The following is an 18,788-nucleotide window of genomic DNA, read 5'->3' as shown; positions in this document are numbered from 1 at the left end:
TTTGAAGAACTTATATTTGTATGCATGGTGATAGTCTGCTGTACTCAGTGGTCCTCAGCCACAATCAGAAAACCCAGAGACACTTTAGATTGCCATGGTTTTACTCTATCATATGTTTTCCTGGTTCCATACATTTAAAAAGTAATAAAGCAACAGATAAATAAATAAATAAATAAATAAATAAATAAATAAATAAATAAATAAATAAATAGGAAAGTGAAGATGAGTCTGCATTAGATAAACAATACCTCTGACTTATCAATAAAGGTGTCTCTGTCATCTTTTATTTTCTACTTTTTCTACTTTTTTTTTTTACTGGTTTGAAGTTGTTCTAGTGAGGTAGTACCATCTTGTTTTGGGGGTGCTACTGGTTTGTGACCTGCTGATGATGTCAGATGTTCACTTTGTGATGTCAGACTTTATCATATGTGCTGCACTTGAGTTGTTTATGTGATGAGAAGCTTGCCCACATTTTCCAACTGTCTGGACTAGTGAATGATGAAGTTTGTTCAGTTTGTTTCTTATTTTTATTTCTTATTTATTCTCATCCCAAACCAGTCGCTGCAGGTGCCTGCTCCTCCCTGAGCCTAGTTCTACCAGAGGTTTCTTCCTGTTGCCAACTTCTTGCTTAAAGTGCGTCATGTTATTCTAGGATCTTAACTCCACAATATAAAGTACTTTGAGACAACATTTGTGATTCGGGATTATATAAATAAAACTGAATGGAAATGAATATTTTCTGTGTTTGTTGTGCGTGTTTTGTAATCCTTTCTTTTTGTTTTCCTGACTATTGTTGGTTGTTCGGGTTTTCTTTGTATTATTGTAGGATCTTTACCTTAAAACATAAAGCGCCTTGAGACGACTGTTGTTGTTATTTGGCGTTTAATAAATAAAAATCTTTTTTTTAATTCATTTTACAACTACTAAAGACAAAATTGGTAAGTGAGAATGTAGTTATTAATTCATTAAATGTTCTATTAACATTTCCGTAACTCCTGTGGTCAGTTATTTAAAAATATATGTATAGTAATGCACACTATTACGAATTTACTGTATCACAGATGGCATGATTTAAAATAATTTAACAGCCTTTATTTTGACAGGTCCGATTCCGACGTCATCTCAACCCGGAAGTACCGGTCTGACAACAAGGGCAGAAGCAGCTGCGTGCTCTCCTGACTTGTCAGCTCGTAAGTTGGAAAACTTCAGACAGTTTTTATTATTTACTGTGGTTACAGCAAAGTTTGGAGCTCTCTCCCTCAGACGGAGACTTTCAGCTCACTCATTAAACGTAGTCTTTGCTCCACATTTCCCACGTGTGGGACTAATAAAGGTTATCTTATCTTATCTTACATGTGCAGCAGGAGCGTTCATGTAGTTGTGTGTCTGTGTGTGTGAAGGGCATGGCGGCTCCGGTGCTGCTGCTGTTGAGAGCTCTCCGCCCCCCTGTGTCCGCGGCTTCCAGCAGGTTCCCGTCTCTGGAGCCAGTTCTCCCGCCGTCTTCATGTGTGGTGTCCTCAGGGTGGAGGACTCCTCCTGCCCGGACACTGCAGCTGTGCCCCGCTTTGTGTGCCGGACATAACAAGTGGTCAAAGGTGAAGCACGTCAAGGGACCAAAAGATGAGGCGAGGGGGAGGATGTTTATGAAGTTTGGTATGATGATAAGAATAGCTGTCAAAGGTACGTGAGAATGGGTTTTGTTTTGTTTAATCGGAGCTTCACTGCTTTACGGTTTCTGATTGGATAAAATTTCACTTCTGGTTGTCATCCTCAGAAGGTGGATCTAACCCAGAGCTGAATCTAAATTTGGCCCACATACTGGAGCAGTGCAGGAGCAAGAACATGCCCAAAGCATCCATAGATGCTGCAGTCAAGAGTGCGGTACGTTGATAACCTTACTGGCACAGATACAGAAAGCATCTGTGGTGCCACTTCAAACAGATCCTCCCCAGTGTGAGCACAGAGCATGTTTGCAGGTTACCTGCATCCAATAGTTTTTATGCATTGTTTAGCCGGGTAGCAGTCTTAGGTGAGGGTCATTAAAAATCTATAAATATATCAATAAAATGTGACACAGTTAAGAACAAGTCAATGGAGAACACACAGTCCCCGTTTTATCCACTCTTTTAGATTTAATTTTTAAGATTTTCTTGCTTGTTTTTAATTGTTTGAATTGTCCTGCCCCCTTATTTATCTAAGCTTTTAACCATCCACACTCCATTACAGCACTAAGGTCTTCTAATCAGATGATTCTGGATGCTCTTATCACAGGGCTAAAAAATAACGGGCATCTGGCATTTTCAGCTTTAGGCTCTTCCCTGTGGAACCACCTACCCCAGAATATCATTAGAGACCTTTGAGTTCTTACTCAGAACTCACCTGTTTTCCCTGGTTTTTAATTTGATTCCAGTAACAGTTGTTTTAAATGTGTTGTACTATTAATTCGCAGTTTGCCCATCACAGAAATCTTAAAGCCTGCTGTAAATACAAGAGTCAGTGAAAATCTAATGTGGTGGTGTACAAAAATATCAAAAAGTGTAATTGTCCAAATACTTAAGAACATAACTGTATGTGTTATTTTTTGTGATACTGTGCTGCAGTCATCTTCTCGTCTTGTGTCCTGTCTCTGCAGGAAAAGGCCAAGCCAGCATCTCAGCACATGTTTGAGGCTCGGGGACCCGGCGGGTGTCTGCTGCTTGTCGAAGTCCTAACCGACAACAACTCACGCACCCACCAGGAAATCAAACGCCTGCTTAACAAGAATGGGTCAGGCCCGGCTTCCTGTAGTCTCACCTTTCTGTAACTGTGTCAGGTTTACGAGCGTTTTCACACCATCGCCGATGGTTTTAGTGTTAACCTGCTCGACATGTACTTAAGGTTAACAGATGCATCAATTTTCTCTCACACAAAACAAATCCCAGCTGTATGCAAAATCAGTGTTAACAAATCTTAAGAGATTACCTGAGAATACCTTGATAAAATATTCAAAACATGCCAGAGGAGCAGTGTTTTAATTTTTAAAGATTAGGAAAAAAAAAACAAAGAACATGGACAGAGAATATCAGATTGTTATAGGAAATTTCAGGTTTCTACACACACTATACAAAAGATTTGTTGTGAAGTAGCCAGTAGATGTCCCTCTAGTTGCAGGAAACAGCAGTGATGAAAGCTTAATAGTATGTTGTAATGTATGTCTTTATTAAAGATTGTATTGCTGGTATAAGTGATGAAAAAACAGCAGGGAGATGTATTTAAGCTTGCTTGTTTACTACTAACATGTTCTTATTGTTTTTATTCTTTTATTGAAGAAGTAAACGTATCTGTTTGTAAGCCTTCGGAATAAAATTTTTTTTTTTAATTCTGCTTCCATCCTCAGGGGGATGCTGTCAGACGGAGCCCGGCATAACTTCCAGAGGAGGGGAGTGGTGGTCGTGCCAGGTCAGAACATCACCACGGAGAGAGCACTGGAGCTGGCCATCGAGGCTGGAGCCGAAGACGTCCAAGAGACGGAGGATGAGGAGGAGAAGCCCCTGCTGCAGGTCGGACATCAACCTCCAGGAAAATGATTTCAGTTTTGATATGTGCCTTTAAATAACTGATTGGAATGATTTAATTCTTCGAGATACCGACAAACAGATGTTTTTTTTCAGTTTTCCATACAGTACAGTAGAACACACAACCTTCAGATCTGTCCTCAGGTTAAATACAGTTCAGTTTGTGCATTCAATACAAAATGAAAAAAGAAATACTCAAGGTCTCTGAAATGTAGAAATCTAAAAAAAATAAATAAATAATTACAATATTATAATAATAGGTACAAATTTTATTTAACAGCTTGATCTACCTCTTTGTCTTTAGTTTCTCTGTGATGTGGCTGACCTGAATAAGGTGAGGGCCTTGTTAAAGGAGCTAGGAATGGAGGTTTTGTCCTCTGGGCTGGAGTTTGTTCCCCGCACACACGCACCCCTGGACGAGGATCACCTCGATGCTGCTTCAATTCTAATAGAAGCCCTCAATGACTGTCCAGATGTAGTCAAAGTGTGGGACAACATCCAGGCTCACAGCTGAGGACAGTCTCTGGACACTAGGTGGACACTAACTGTGGAATATTGGAGACAAAGGATTTGCCAGCTGACACCTCATGGGTGCCGATACTGCATGTTATCAGTAAGAACAGAGTCTTGAAATTAAAATTGAGAGTCTGAAAGTGTGACTGTATTAGCCTTATGGATGTGGTCTGTATGTGGGGGGGAAGCCATCCTGAAATACACTGTGCTGTGGGAAGTGAACTGCATCTCCATACTGACGAAAGAATTCATCATGTAGGTTTGTAAAAGTTATTAAAAGAGGTGTTTTAATGAGTCCTTTTTGATTGAACATGACCTCAAAGTTAACCTTTGGACTCATAGAAGGAACAAGTGTTTGTGGATTAGCACGGATCAGTTTAAAATAAAACTTCAGCCCTCATCCAGACATGAGAGACAGCTTTGAGTAATGCTTTTGTCTAAAATCTGTTTTCTATAATAGTCACAGTAGAAACATGCACAATAGACATGCTGAAAAAAGTGAAAAAATGCAAACAACAGGACATAACATGTTTTTATCCTCTGGGCCTCCAGGTCAGAAGGTCACACTTTAACTGGCCCACAAAAAAATCTAATTGATTGGCTTCCTATAGTCCCTGCTTCATCCATAATACCTCGTCATTAAGAGAAATGTGTTTGTAAAGCATCTTTCAAGGCCAACGTCAGAACGTGCCTGGCAACAAATGAAAAAAAATTAAATACAGTATATTAGATACATGAACAACACAAAGTCTTACATATAAATACTCAAATGCCTGTCTGAGTAGGAATGTCTAGCCTTTTTTAAAAGCCTCTTCTGAATCAGTAAAACAAAGAGATAAGTGCAACTCATGCCACCCCACCCCAAAGGCCTGGTTTCCACTCATTTTAAAATGAGACACCACCAGCAGTCTGTTCCAAAGTCCTAAGGGTTGAAAGAGTGGGTCAGTAAAAGTTTTAACATGTGCCGGGGTGCATTGCCATTTAAATTTTAAAACTGACTCGAAAGTCAACAGGGAGTCAGTGAAGATATATTAAAGTTAGGGGATATGAGATCTCTTTCTGGAAATATTAAAAGACACGCAGCTGCATTTAGGACAGATCACAACCAATTATTAGTCCAAATCTGCAAAATAACTAGTAACTAAAGATTTAAAATAAATTTAGACTCAGCTCAGCTCTAGGTATCACTGCGAAAAACAAAGGCTGTGGTAAACAAACCAGCAGGGCTGGTGATGGTAGCGTCTCTTTCCTTTAAAGTGTCCAAAACAGGCAGTTAGATAAAGAGCGTTCAGCCGTATGATACAGAATTGAAAGAGTATGTTTATTTTTTTAAGAGTTAACGTGTGAGGATGTAAAAACGCATTGTTTCCTTAGCAGGTACTAAAATAACAACAAATATTGATATTACATTATTTGTTAGTTTTTTGTTGCTTTTGTACAAGACCAAAGTGGAACATGTGGGGAAAACTAAACACAGCACAAACACCTCATGCCAACTGTTAAACATGGTGGTGGAGAGGTGGTGATTTGGGCTTGTTTTGTGGCTACAGGTCACTGAGTTGACCATGAACACCTCTGTATACCAAAGAATTCTACAGTCAAATGTAAGGCTATCTACTTGACAGCTAAAGCAGGGGGGCAGTAGGTAGAGTGGTGGCCCCATGATCAGAAGGTCGGGGGTTCGACTCCACTGAACGGCTACTCTGAGGTACCCCTGAGCAAGGTACCGTCCCTACACACTGCTCCCCGGGCGCTGCACTGGTGGCTGCCCACTGCTTCACTGGGTGAATGGGTTAAATGCAGAGGAACTATTTCCCTATGAGGACTAACACGCACACTTTAAAATGATCCAAAGCATATCAGCAAATCTACAACAGAATGGTTGAAAAATAAAAGAATGAAGGTGCTGCAATGGTCCAGTCAAAGCCCAGACCTCAGTCTGAGTGAAATGTTGTGGAGGAACTTTAAGAGAGCTGTGCAAAACAAATAGTTGCAAAACTCAATGAACTGAAGCAATGCTGTAAAGAAGAGTTGGAGAAAAGTTTCTCAAGAATGATGTGACAGACTGATAAAGTCAAAAAAGAAAATGAATAACTAGTATTTCTGCTAAAGTTGGTTCTGCAAGCTATTGTATCTGTTTGCATCATAAGGGACCTCAAAGGCCAGAAACCCCATCACTGGCCAAAACAGACCCTCATCTGACCAATGAACTTTCCTGATGTACTTTTTTCTTGGCCCTGGGCCATCGGGTCATCGATTAGGTTGACCTCTGAAAACATTTGGCAGTTTTTCAGTTAGGGCATGTAAAGTATAGGCGTGATACATCGCTTGTCTACTGTTAAATATTTTCCTTTGTCATCAAAAATGTTTTAAAAGAGGAAAATATGATATAACGTTTTTAAGAACCAAATAAAAGAAATACAGATGTTAAAGGTTACAGCTGAAGGACAATGTCATAATGGGTCATTTCTCCCTTGTATTAACTGTAGTGTCAACATTTTAATCAATAAGCTTGCACTTCAGCAGTTTGCATGGAACATATGGAGTGGACACCATTTCCAACTTTGTTTTGAATTTTTCAACTTGACATCATGCAGCCTGAACTATACTCAAAATATAATCTAATTTTAATTTAAACCAAATTAGAAAGCTGAAATGATAATTTGATGTCAACAGGGAGATCTAGTGTAATGGCTCTGAGCCCATTTGTTCTGTTATCAATGCTCGTCATCGATTTTCCGGTCGGTTCTTCTCAGCTATAGCGTGGCATTGATTGGTTTCCAGTGTCGGGGAAAGTTGCACAGTCGCATGCGAGCAGCAGGACAGTCCTCCGCTGCGTGCCAGAGTGAAGGCTTCAATACTGACATCTGCAGCCACAACAGAAACACAGAGTACTTTTGTTTTACTCAAATATGAAAGAGGAGACTGAATGTTTTCGAAGACACTTGTCCAAAAAGTGTTTGAAATGATGGATATTTTGGATGCGTATATATGGTAAAGGAACATCTTACTTTGAAGTTTCAAATCAGGTATGTCCTGTTCACTTTTAGTGATGTTTGACTGAAGATTTGATTGACTATTGAAAGATTGTTCAGCTATGTAAATCCTGCCTTTGCCATGCAGGGATTAAAGTATTGATTCCTTGCACTATGTGAGGGCATAGTATTTTGGGAGGGGCACAGCTAGACTTGCATTCTGGGAAATTTAGAGTACAGAGGAGTTTGTATTAGGAAACAGAGCTGTATCAAGAAGTTTTCAATAAGTGTCTTTATATAAACAAAAGCATAATAAAGTAAATTACATCAGGCTTACAATAATGGTAAACTTAATACACTAACTATTGTAATATTATGAAAAAGTCAAAATTCTTTATAGAAAATGATCAAAAATTTTTTTTTTGAAACCAGCTTGGATGTGATCTCTTTAGTCTAAATATAAAGGAGTGTTTCTCTAATCATACACAGGACAGCAAAGCTCAATGTCTGACTCAGACCTCATGAAGGGTGGGGGACCGGCCATCAGGAGCCCCGAATGCCGTTCATCTCCGACTCCTCGAATGGAGTTCCACGGCTCCTTCAAAGTGGGGGAGCGCTCGCCCAATGTCACAGAGAAGGTCACACAGGTATGGCAGCTGAGAACCTCACATGGGCTCTGCAGGTCCCATTTATGAGATCCAAATGACTGAAATGTATTGCCATTAATGATCACATTCACTGCTGACCTGGTTCAGTCCATCACTGGATGTGAAAGTAATCATGTTTTTAAATACTGAGAACAAGATGGGCTCTAGAAAGTTTCCACGCTGGAAGACTTCTGTTAATTAACCTTTTAAAATCAGTTGGTGATCAGGTGACTGGTTGTATTCATCATTGGGTGTGAAGTAGAACCTAAAACTGAGCCACAGTTAAATTAACACCTACTGTTAACACTGCTGGACCCCTAAAGCTCAGTGACCTGCATCACTGCTCTGTGGGATCATGTGAGATGGATTCAAAACAAATGGAAGGGGCATGTGAACTTCCATGGGGGTACCCGGTAATCCCTGTCTCTCTGACTGTCAATAATCTAATTTATCTGTCTTTTTCATAGAGTTATTTGCAAAGTTGGTGAGATTAAATAATACGATATTGAGGGTATAGGCAGAACTCAATGACAGTGAAAGCACATGACCAACTCATCATTATTGGCTTCCAGCAAACCAACATCCTGCGTTCAGTCAGTTCTTAGACTGTTGATAACAGGATGTTGTTATTTTATCTATCTTTAAGGTTTTGTGAAATTTTGGATATGGTTCCCTTATCTGGATCTAACTTTTCTGCAAGTCTTGTGTCTGCTGAAAGACACTAATGACAGGATGGTCAAGGATTTGTTGGACCTACAAGGTTGCAAAACTAAAGCACGCAGCCTCCAACGAGAACCTGGTCAAAACAGTACGTGCTCTAACAAGGTCTATTGGTTAGTTTATGAGAGAGATTTAATAGAAACACTAATATTTGTTTTGTAGAAATCTAGGTTTACTGTTTTCCTTTGCATGCAAAAGATTAGGTGTTCTTTTCATCAAAGAAAGAAGGGATTTGGGTACATGATGGATATTTATTCACCTTCTGGGAGAAGAAGTATATTCCTCAAAATCAATTAAAACAGCACTCGTTAAATATTTTGATTTCCCTGTGAAATAGGTAAAGAGCATACTGATGAATTCTTTATATGCTTAGGTTCTCTCTTTGGAGTCTGATGTGCTGCCTGAATACAAACTCCAGGTACCAGAAACGACATGGTGGATCTTGCTTCACTACAGCCCCTTTAAGGCATTTTGGGACTGGATTATTCTCCTTCTGGTCCTCTACACAGCTGTTATTACTCCTTACTCAGCTGCCTTCCTGTTGGCTGAAAATGGGGATTTACGCCAAAGGAGTTGTGGCTACACATGTAACCCTCTAAATGTGGCAGATCTTACGGTGGACGTGCTGTTTATTGTGGATATAATCATCAACCTTCGGACGACCTATGTGGACCAAAATGACGAGGTAGTCACGCAGCCGAGCCAGATAGCAAAGCATTACATCAAAGGCTGGTTCCCTATTGATTTGTTTGCAGCAATCCCGTTTGACCTTCTCATTTTCAGATCAAGCTCGGACGAGGTAAGAATTCTGATTCTTTGTAAAGCTTCAAAGGTTTTTATCCTTAAGTGTCTAAACTTTAAAAGTTGTTCCCTATTGAGTTTCAAAAGTTATTGAAGCTGTTTGACCTTTTATCTGCCCATCCCTGTCTTACATGTTCCCTCTTGTTCATGGATACCAAAGATGGCAACCTTAACAAGCCTCCTGAAAACAGCTCGGCTATTGCGATTGGTCCGTGTGGCAAGAAAGCTTGACCGATATTCTGAATATGGTGCTGCTGTCCTCTTCTTGCTCATGTGCACCTTTGTACTCATCGCCCACTGGCTAGCGTGCATGTGGTATGCCATTGGCTTTGTGGAGAGGCCGTACACTGAGACTGGTTGGCTGGACAACCTGGCTGAGCAACTTGGAAAGGCGTACAATGAAACAGACTCCAGCTCTGGTCCTTCAGTCAAAGACAAGTACGTCACAGCTCTGTACTTCACCCTGAGCAGTTTGACGAGTGTGGGGTTCGGTAATGTGTCTCCAAACACGAACTCAGAGAAGATGTTCTCCATCTGTGTCATGGTCATTGGATGTAAGTTGAATAACCAATGGTCATTGTATTTAAGTCTTTAGTTGGGTACTGGTACAACTTTATCATTATTACATCTGAAATGACCCAATCCTGTTTGTCTTCTTGTCCTCTTTCTCTTCTGTATCAGCTCTCATGTACGCCAGCATATTTGGCAATGTATCTGCCATAATCCAGCGGCTGTACACTGGTACAACCCGGTACCACACCCAGATGCTGAGAGTCAAAGAGTTTATCCGCTTCCATCAGATTCCAGGTAGTCTGCGCCAACGACTAGAGGAGTATTTCCAGCATGCATGGACATACACAAACGGAATAGACATGAATGCTGTAAGTAAACAAAATGGTAATGCTCCTTTGATGTTCTTTATCTCTCTTATTGTTACGTATCTTCTGACCGTATTTCTTTGTTCAGGTGTTAAAGGGATTTCCAGAGTCTCTGCAGGCAGACATCTGTTTGCACTTGCACCGCTCTCTGCTACAGAACTGCAAGGCTTTCCAAGGAGGCAGCCAAGCATGTCTCCGTGTCTTATCTGTGAGATTCAAGACAGTCCATGCACCTCCTGGAGATACTCTGATTCACTATGGAGACATCCTCGACTCTCTCTTTTTCATCTCACATGGTTCCATCCAGGTCACCAGAGAGGATGTAGTGGTGGCCATATTAGGTAAAGCTATATAACCATACATTATTTTACTCCTTAAGTCCTCTCAAAAATGACCTTCTCAAATCAAATAAATCTTTGTCCTCTTACAGAGAAGAATGACATCTTTGGTGAGCATATCCACCTTTATGATGAGCCAGGGAAATCAGGTTCAGACCTACACACCATCACCTACTGTGAACTGCACCGCATCCTTAGGGATGACCTTCTTGAGGTCCTGGATATGTACCCAAGCTTTGCAGACAACTTCTGGAGGAACCTGGAGATAACCTTTGACCTGAGAGATGTACATTGACAGTTTATTGTAACACACTTCACCTAATGCTAAAAACAGATATTTTATACTGTCACTTTGGTGAGATAATAAATATTTTTTTCTGTCGTCTTTAGGCTGATCAAGAGCCACCAGTAATAATAGATGATGATTCTGGTGATGACTGTGAATACCACCACAAACCAAGATGCAAAATACACTCACTGGACTGCAGAAATAGGCCAGGTGAGATATGAAATGCATAGAAAGTCGTGCAAACAAAGCAAACAATGTGAAAAGCCATTTCAAATCCTGACTTAAATGGATGGACATTGAATCATACTGAGATTATCCATGGAATCCAAAGATGCTTTAGACATGCCTGTAAAACAGGCCTTACAGATTTGAAAAGTTTTACACCACCACCACCACCACCTGTGTTTCAACTTGACTTGTAATTGAGCCAACTCTGGCTGCCTGACACCCCAAACTGTGGGTGTCATGCGTGGGAAAACTGTAACTGAAGGACAGAAATGCTTTTCTTTGAACAGATGGAATTGATCACGAAGACTCGTATCCCCTTCAGGCCTGCCATCAGTCATTTTCTCATGCCTGCTGGGAGGACAGTTGTAGCTGTGGATCGTCATGTTCGCAGGCAAGTGAGGACTTTGAAAAACCTCTTGCCCATGGTGCCAAAACAGAGCATTACTCTGCAGAAGCTGACAGGCAGGATTACTCTTCATCTGCACTACAACTGCACCCCCAAAGTGGCACCTCAGTGGGGAAGGATGCAGTGTTTGACCGGGGTCCTCAAGGTAGATGGCAGTCTTGATTTTGTCATGCAATTGCAAGATATAAATTTAACTGCAGTCTTGATTGTTACCCTGTTTGAAAGGTTTTGGTTCTTTTAAACGTGTCACTTTGAAGCACTGTCTTGATATTTTCCTCAGCCTCATCTCTGAATGTGCCAGGGATGTATCAATACTGGTCAGACAGACAATCACAGCAGTTTTCCAGTCAAGCCTGGCGATCACCTTCTGTCCGCAACTCATGCCACCCACCACCATTCACAGAAGAAAGGCCCAGTGAACTTGAGACACGCCTTGAAATTTTGCATTCACAGCTCAACAGGTGCATTTGCTACCGTTCACCTTTTGATCTTTGCTACTTCTGAGAAAAAGATACGAGGAGTGACTTTGGCTCAAAATGTCACTCCTCAAATGTTGCATTGCCTAAATTCCCTCAGTCAATGAATTTTCTGTCTTATCTTAAAATGGGTGATGAGTTAACATTTACATCACCCAAGAATCTTGAAAATTTGCACAAATTCATTTTGCATGTATACATCAGCAATGTGACGAGCCTTGCTGTAAGTAATAGAACCAATGGCTTAGCGAAGGAATCCTGACGTAACCCTGAGCATTACATTTCTACACCTGAACAATTAACATATCTGTAGAGAGTTTCTTTAACAAGCAAAAAATTCAAAAACTATCTATACTATATTCATTTCCATATGAGCATCACTCCAAGCCATACTTTTTTTTAGTTCCATCTAAGACTTTGAGCACTTTTTGAATTTTTCTTTGTTGAAATCTGACTTTATGCAAAAAGTTAAATTAAATTCCAGTTTTCATGTCTTGTGTTCAGCACAGAACTCAATTGAAATCAACAGCAGAGAGGAAAATATTCATGGCTCTCCAACGACTTTGTATTATGTAGAAGTCCCTCCTTACTCTTTGTTTGTTACCCCCAAAAATCAAACAACTGGTTAATGAGTATACATTTTCCCCTTGTGACAGGTGGTTACCAGATGGTTGTGGACTCGTCTGTAAGCCCATATGACTAGGCCATTAGCAATCGATTTCCCAGCAACTGCTACCAGCCTCCAGCAACCAATTGCCAACCAGTGGAGGATTACATATTTTCTCTCACAACTGGTGGTTACTAAATGGTTGCAGACCAGTTTCTAGTCCTAGGTGTCATTGAAATCTTAATCACTTGATTCTACTGTATTGATCACTGCATGTGCAAAATGGTGAAAAGTTAATGTCACATGTTTAGTGGTTACATGTTTCCAAAGCCTCAGTACTAGCTTGCTATATGTAGTTAACTTTTCTACAGCTAACTGAAAATAAGGTGCTAAAATCTTCCTGAAACATAGCCAGCATAGCATAGCAACATAGCATTTTGGACAGATAACATCATTTTGTTAGTTTTTCTGTTACATATTGCACAGGCAATAATTTTTCCCTGCAGTGAGGGTAGTTTTCATAGTACGATAAGTTACATTACATTACGTTGGAGTCAAAATTTATCATATTTGCACAAACATTTTGAGCCCTAAGTTATCAGTTTATGCTAGCAAGCTCTAGTAAATTGCAGTTTTGAGACTATATGTTAAATTAATGCTAAGTAAAATATAGAGAAAATAATCAAATTGAACTCACCAAAACAAGAATCAGACAGCATGGATCTGTTAAGTTATTAATTACATTAACTATCTACACAGCTAGCCATATTACATGTTCTAAAAGGCATCAGCACTACAAACACATTCAACGGGGGCGGATTGTAACTTTGGTATATTCATATTTTAAGAATATCCAGTAGGCTATTGCAGCCTGCATTGGCAACCACCTGTCAGTCTATGGCATGCCTCTAATTATGCAAACTTTCATTTGGAATAAAGTTTAAAACCAACACGTCAACAAGCAAAATCAGCAGGACGTAAACATGACATTATTTCTGGTGTAAATTTAAGCATGTAATATTTGGGTCTGGACATGCAATTTATTATCACTTTGCTTCATTCTTCTCATACTTCCACCATCTTTTAATTAGTACCTCTTATTTCCTCAGACTGGAGACTCGCATGACAACTGACATCAGTGTTATTCTGCAGCTTCTCCAGAGACAGATGGCCCCTGTACCTCCAGCTTACAGCACTGTATCATCTAGTACTCTCCACGCTGATTCCCCTGGCCTGTATGGGGCTGGAACTCCAGTGCTGCATAACATGTATCCCATTTCCCCCATACAAATGGACAGCTTGGCACCGACACAGGTATGGTATCAAACCAAAAAAAACCACGACAATTCATCAGTTAGGCCAAATATCTGAAAAACACTGTTATATATCTGAAACGCATTTCATTTTCTTTCATCTCAACATTTTGTGCTTATTTACTAAGACCTCGGCTGAGACAGACCTTAAGCAGACCAGCAAATCCCAGGACTCACTGTCCAGTGGGATCCACGTGACTGCGGCATCTGATGACACCATGTTCATGGCTATCACCCCTGAAACTGACACACATACTGGGCTAACTCCTCAGCTACCCCAGCCATCAGTCAAATCCTCCCTCATGGACAGTTCCAGGCTGTGTGGTAACCTCCGCTACCCCTCACTACCAGAGAGCCTGGACATACAATCACGATTGGCAGAGATCCAGAAACACCTCTCGGATCCTGTCCTTCCCATCGTCTGACAGTCAGTGTCACCTACTTCTTAAAGACATTTAGAAGGAGCTCTGTGACCAGTCCATCCGTTTGTCATTGAAGAATTATTTATAATTACACTTTTTACTTTACTATTACTTTGGACATTGGACAGTGTTGAACACAGACAGTGCTTGCAAACAAGGATTTTACACACTGCCCAGCCAAAAAACAGCAGTCACCATGTGGATTTACCTAACCAAATACGAAAGACCCCCCCACTGGATTCGGGGTCTAGGTTCACCAATGTTATGTGCCCAAAAAACGAGGTCAGCTGACTACCTGAATATACAGAATGATTTTTTTTCTCTGATGATGGCACGGGAATATACCAATCTGACAATGCCAGGATTCACCAGGTTTAAAATGAGCGGTTCAGGGAACATGGAGGATAGATTGGCTACCACAGAGGCAAGACCTTAACCCCAGTGGGAATCTTTGTGTGTGCTGGAGAAGACTTTAGCAGTCTGACTCCCCCATCACCCATCATCAATACAATTTTTTGGTGAAAGATTAATGCAATTCTGGATGGAAATGAATAATAATTATCACTTCTTAAAACCATGGGGAAAGTGTGCCATCATCAAAGCTAAAGCCAGCCCAATGAAATATTAGCATGTGACTTGTTCTTTGGCTGGGCGGTGTACTTCCTTCACACTTGCCTAAAGAAATAAACTTGAAAACACTTAATACTTTTGAATGAACAACTAACAGAAAGGTTGTTATATTTTATATAGATAACTGCTAATCCAGAAATGTCACCTCAGCAACCTTAGTGAGTGGCGTCCCTGTTCATGTATGGATAATGATCTTTTTAAATTCTAAAGAATTTCCCTGCAGACCCATTTACTCTAGCCTGACCCAATACTGACACTTTGAGTCCACTATGTTTAGTGTAAATATTTAGAGAATTATGTTGGCCAAGATTAATCAGGTTAGGCTTGGTTTTATACACCTGTAGCAATCAGACTGAAAAAATATCCAAATTCAAAGATTAAGAGGTGTGGCTGATAATTTAGTTCACATAAAGTATCTTTAATATAATGCACTGCATTGCATAAATCCGCAAAGTTGTGTTAAGTAATTTTAATTTTATGTCAGCAACAATAGAAAATAATGAAGAGGGAATAGAGATAAGCTGAATTAAACAGCAGTTACTGACATAGCTAGCATCTTTGATCTTGTACCAGTAACTTCCCTGTAAGAAAGACTAGGTGTTGATTTTCTTGGTATTATTGTAGGGTCTTGGATGGCACCAGCGGTGATTACTGGAAGTGTTCCTGAGCCCTGTTTTTACCTGTTTTTAATGCAGTGTCTTTTAGAGATATATTGTACTGTAGATGATGTGATTTGAAAGTGGGAATTTTACATAGAGGACACTGTTCCGAAATGTATACCATTTTTGCAGATTACTGAAACTCTGCCTCTCCATTTTCCTCTTGTTACCTGTTGCCGAAAGCAAACAGGATGACACACAGTAGTAAACATGGCCTTGTCCCAGCTGTTTCCAGATGTGTTGCTAGCACTTAATTGAAAATTAACTAATATTTTTCACTAACTAGTAAAATTTGTTGTAGCAGATAGCGATCCAGTCAGGCTGGGTGGAAGCCCACTGGACATTATTGATCTGTCCCTCGGCTGTGTAGGCCAGTATGGGGTCATCCGCTACACAGAGGACGAGGAGATGAGATTTCAATCAATTTATCTTATTTAGTCTGGGAGAAAATAATGTGAGTAGACACAACATATTCCTGTTCTGAGTCTGGTAATATCTGCAACCAGGCTTTCCTTTTTTGGCAGGAGGAAAGATGGAAAAAAAAATCTGCCCCAGATAACAGTATGGCTTTACTTGATTCTTTCCAACAAGAAATTAGTCAATGAGGTGGAAACCTTCACTAATCTTTTTCTTCTTCCCAAAGTATCACACACTCTGCAAAGTCATTATCTCAAATCCAACCTCTGATTCAGAAGATGTTTTCGCATAAAATACAAAATCTGAGACTTTTGCTGCTCAGCTCGTTCTTAAAGGGCTCCGTCTTGTGTTGAATCTCAGTTACTGCAGTGACATTCACATTTCAGATCAGGGGCGGGCAATTAATTTTTTCAAGGGGCCAAGGGGAAACTAGGGCCATTGTGGAGGGGCGCGCCTCTGAACTACTGGTCAAAGTAAATGAAAATGTGAAATGGGCCAACACAGTATCACTATTTAATCAATATGTCTGTGTAGGTTCTCACCCATCTGGGTCATGAAAAGCTTGAAAAGAACACAACTGGATATCTTTAAGTTTTCTGAAGACAAAGGATAGTGGACTGTTTGAAAGAAGAAAAGAAAATCCAGCAGTGATACTGACTGAAGTGCTCTGCAAGTCAAAGTCCAACAAACTCTGATTCAGTGCTCTTGCCCTGATGAAGTTAACTATTTTAGCAACATTGTTAATTTTTAGCACTCACACAACACCTGAGTTGTAATACAATGCAAAAGTACCAATTTCAGAATTCATTTTAGTCACTTTATCTTGCTTTCATTTCAAAAGTCAGACAATTTCCCGTCAGATCTGAACAGTGCAGTAACTCTAGTCCCTTTCACTGAGTGCATTGTTGCCAGCTCCTCTGTAATCTCGAACTCTTGTGTTAGACCCCTACAAAGGTGAGTAACTGGGCTGTGTTGCTGATATAAAAAAATGCATTTACAGTGAAGCTGCATAATAAATAACACAAGTTTAACAATTAAATTTTTATAAAAGAAGAACCCCCTTCAAAATAAAAAGCAACACAGTTGTATTGTGATTTTCCACAAAAAAATTGCAAAAAACTGTAAAGCATTATCTGATGGGGAGTTTATCAAAGAGCGTTTGGTGGCTAAAGTAGGACAGACTGCATGTTTTATAATTATTTACATCTAAATCTTAATTTCCCATTGACCTTAGGAGGGCCAATCAAATGTACCAGAGGCCTAGGTTTCCTTTAAATAACGATATTATGCAGTGCTCTAAAAACTACAATCAAGTGTTTTGCTACAGCTGCCTACCTGCAGTACAGATGTGACAGGAGGAATGTGGCGCCCAGGCGATTCCGTTCACACAGGCCCTGTGGTTGTTGAGTCTGGCTACCGGAGTACAGGGTACACGCACGTCTAAAATCACCACCTGAGGATACACAGCGACGCTTTACATTTTTAGAGCTTCTCTTAAATTGACTTTTCAATACAAAATAAAAGGAAAAAATGGTTAGATTGACATTTCCACTGTGCAGTTTCATGATCTGAGCAGGAGCCCTTTAAATGGAGCAGCACTAACCTCCAAGCTGTCCATCGCCATGGTAGCTAAGTAGTTGGGATCTTGCTTGTTCCAGCAGAGTCGGAGCAATGGGTGATGCTGTGGGTCGTCGTAGATGATTGTGCTGTGTTTGAGGTGTCGGAGGTCAAACATGCGGACCGAGCCATTCGCACCCACAGAGGCAAACGTATCCCTGCCCCCGCCTGCTCGGCTAAACGAGATGTCATACACCTGCGATACAAGCAGACAGTGGCCCACATGAGTCTGTCACTCCAACATGTTTGTTTTAAAGGACAGCGCTTCAATAAAGTTTGATGGATCATCTAATAACTTTTACCTCCTTGTCATGAGCTATGAGCTGTGTCTTGACGTGACCTGTCACCAAGTTGACCCTCCCCAGCACCTGCCCAGTCTCCAGCCCCCAGATTGTACAGGTGGTGTCTATACTGGAAGTACCTGCACAGAAAAAAACAACAACATACATTCACAACATTTTTTATTTTCAGTTTCAAACATTGTAATTTGGGTTTATCGATTAAATGCCCTGAGGTTTTTACCTAACAAGTTTGGGTCCACCTCGTTCCAGTCAAAGGATGTGAGCTGTGCACAGAAATCTGAATTCTTGTTGTTGTTGAGCAGACACTCCAGACGGGTCTCTCTATCACTCACCTGCCAATCGACAAAACATCATTGTCTAAATTTAACTTCATGTTCTAATACCATAGACAGTATAAAAGATGAACTTAGCTTCCAGGTCTGAAAGTCTAGCCAAAGCGAAAGGGCTTAAACTTGCATTGCTTTTTTATGGCCAGCAGGGGGCGATACCTGTGGGTGTGCAAACAAACTTCTGGTTGTATTCAGATCTGTCATTTTGGATGTGTGACAATGTATGGTCAAGTGAATAAGGGTCACAACAAGTCACACATCTCTAGAGACTGGTCTAGAACTAACTTGCAACCACTGGTTGTGAGTAAAAATATCTATTTCCCAACCAGTTGGCAAGTGGTTGTTGGCAGTCAATGGAAAATCAATCCCTAGGAAAAATGTGTATTCCCAACTGGTTGATAAAAACCTCCTTGCAGTTGCTTTTGTCACAGCAGACTGCCATGGTAATTTGCATGTAAGATGCTGACTTCTCTGCGAACTCCCAGTAGTCTCAAGAGCTTGATAAAATAACAACTGGACTTCTTCTTAAGCACTTAAGACTAGGTGTAGGTTCTCAAGTCATCCTATAACCTGGATGACTGAAAACCTACACACTCTCCCAGCTGTAGTGGAAAGTGCGACCCAAATCAGAAACCTACAAAGTAACAACTATGCCTTTTGAACCACG

At 40.4% G+C, this 18,788-nt stretch overlaps 2 protein-coding genes across 4 annotated transcripts; both read left to right on the top strand.

Annotated features, from left to right (window-relative positions):
- Nucleotides 1–1,108: 1,108 nt before the first annotated feature.
- On the top strand, nucleotides 1,109–4,210 carry taco1 (translational activator of mitochondrially encoded cytochrome c oxidase I). 3 transcript variants are annotated; one of them, XM_080873174.1, is made up of 6 exons: nucleotides 1,109–1,190; nucleotides 1,401–1,680; nucleotides 1,775–1,881; nucleotides 2,633–2,766; nucleotides 3,377–3,539; nucleotides 3,859–4,210. In XM_080873174.1, exons 2-6 carry the CDS (start codon nucleotides 1,404–1,406, stop codon nucleotides 4,066–4,068), a joined length of 891 nt encoding a protein of 296 aa, XP_080729300.1. In that variant the 5' UTR covers nucleotides 1,109–1,190; nucleotides 1,401–1,403; the 3' UTR covers nucleotides 4,069–4,210. The 3 variants fall into 3 exon arrangements, with proteins under 3 accessions (XP_080729300.1, XP_080729301.1, XP_080729302.1); XM_080873175.1 differs by having other exon boundaries at nucleotides 1,138–1,190; nucleotides 1,362–1,680; XM_080873176.1 differs by having other exon boundaries at nucleotides 1,172–1,190; nucleotides 1,365–1,680.
- Nucleotides 4,211–4,603: 393 nt separating this feature from the next.
- kcnh6b (potassium voltage-gated channel, subfamily H (eag-related), member 6b) lies at nucleotides 4,604–18,408 on the top strand. Its single transcript, XM_080873173.1, has 11 exons — nucleotides 4,604–7,689; nucleotides 8,783–9,208; nucleotides 9,371–9,764; nucleotides 9,892–10,091; nucleotides 10,177–10,429; nucleotides 10,519–10,712; nucleotides 10,817–10,925; nucleotides 11,231–11,494; nucleotides 11,630–11,810; nucleotides 13,542–13,746; nucleotides 13,874–18,408. Exons 1-11 carry the CDS (start codon nucleotides 7,546–7,548, stop codon nucleotides 14,168–14,170), a joined length of 2,667 nt encoding a protein of 888 aa, XP_080729299.1. The 5' UTR covers nucleotides 4,604–7,545; the 3' UTR covers nucleotides 14,171–18,408.
- The last annotated feature ends 380 nt before the right edge of the window (nucleotides 18,409–18,788 follow it).

This window comes from Rhamphochromis sp. 'chilingali' (assembly GCF_963969265.1).
Source record: "Rhamphochromis sp. 'chilingali' genome assembly, chromosome: 22".
Lineage (NCBI taxonomy): Eukaryota > Metazoa > Chordata > Actinopteri > Cichliformes > Cichlidae > Rhamphochromis > Rhamphochromis sp. 'chilingali'.
This window is presented reverse-complemented; position numbering and strand designations above follow the sequence as displayed.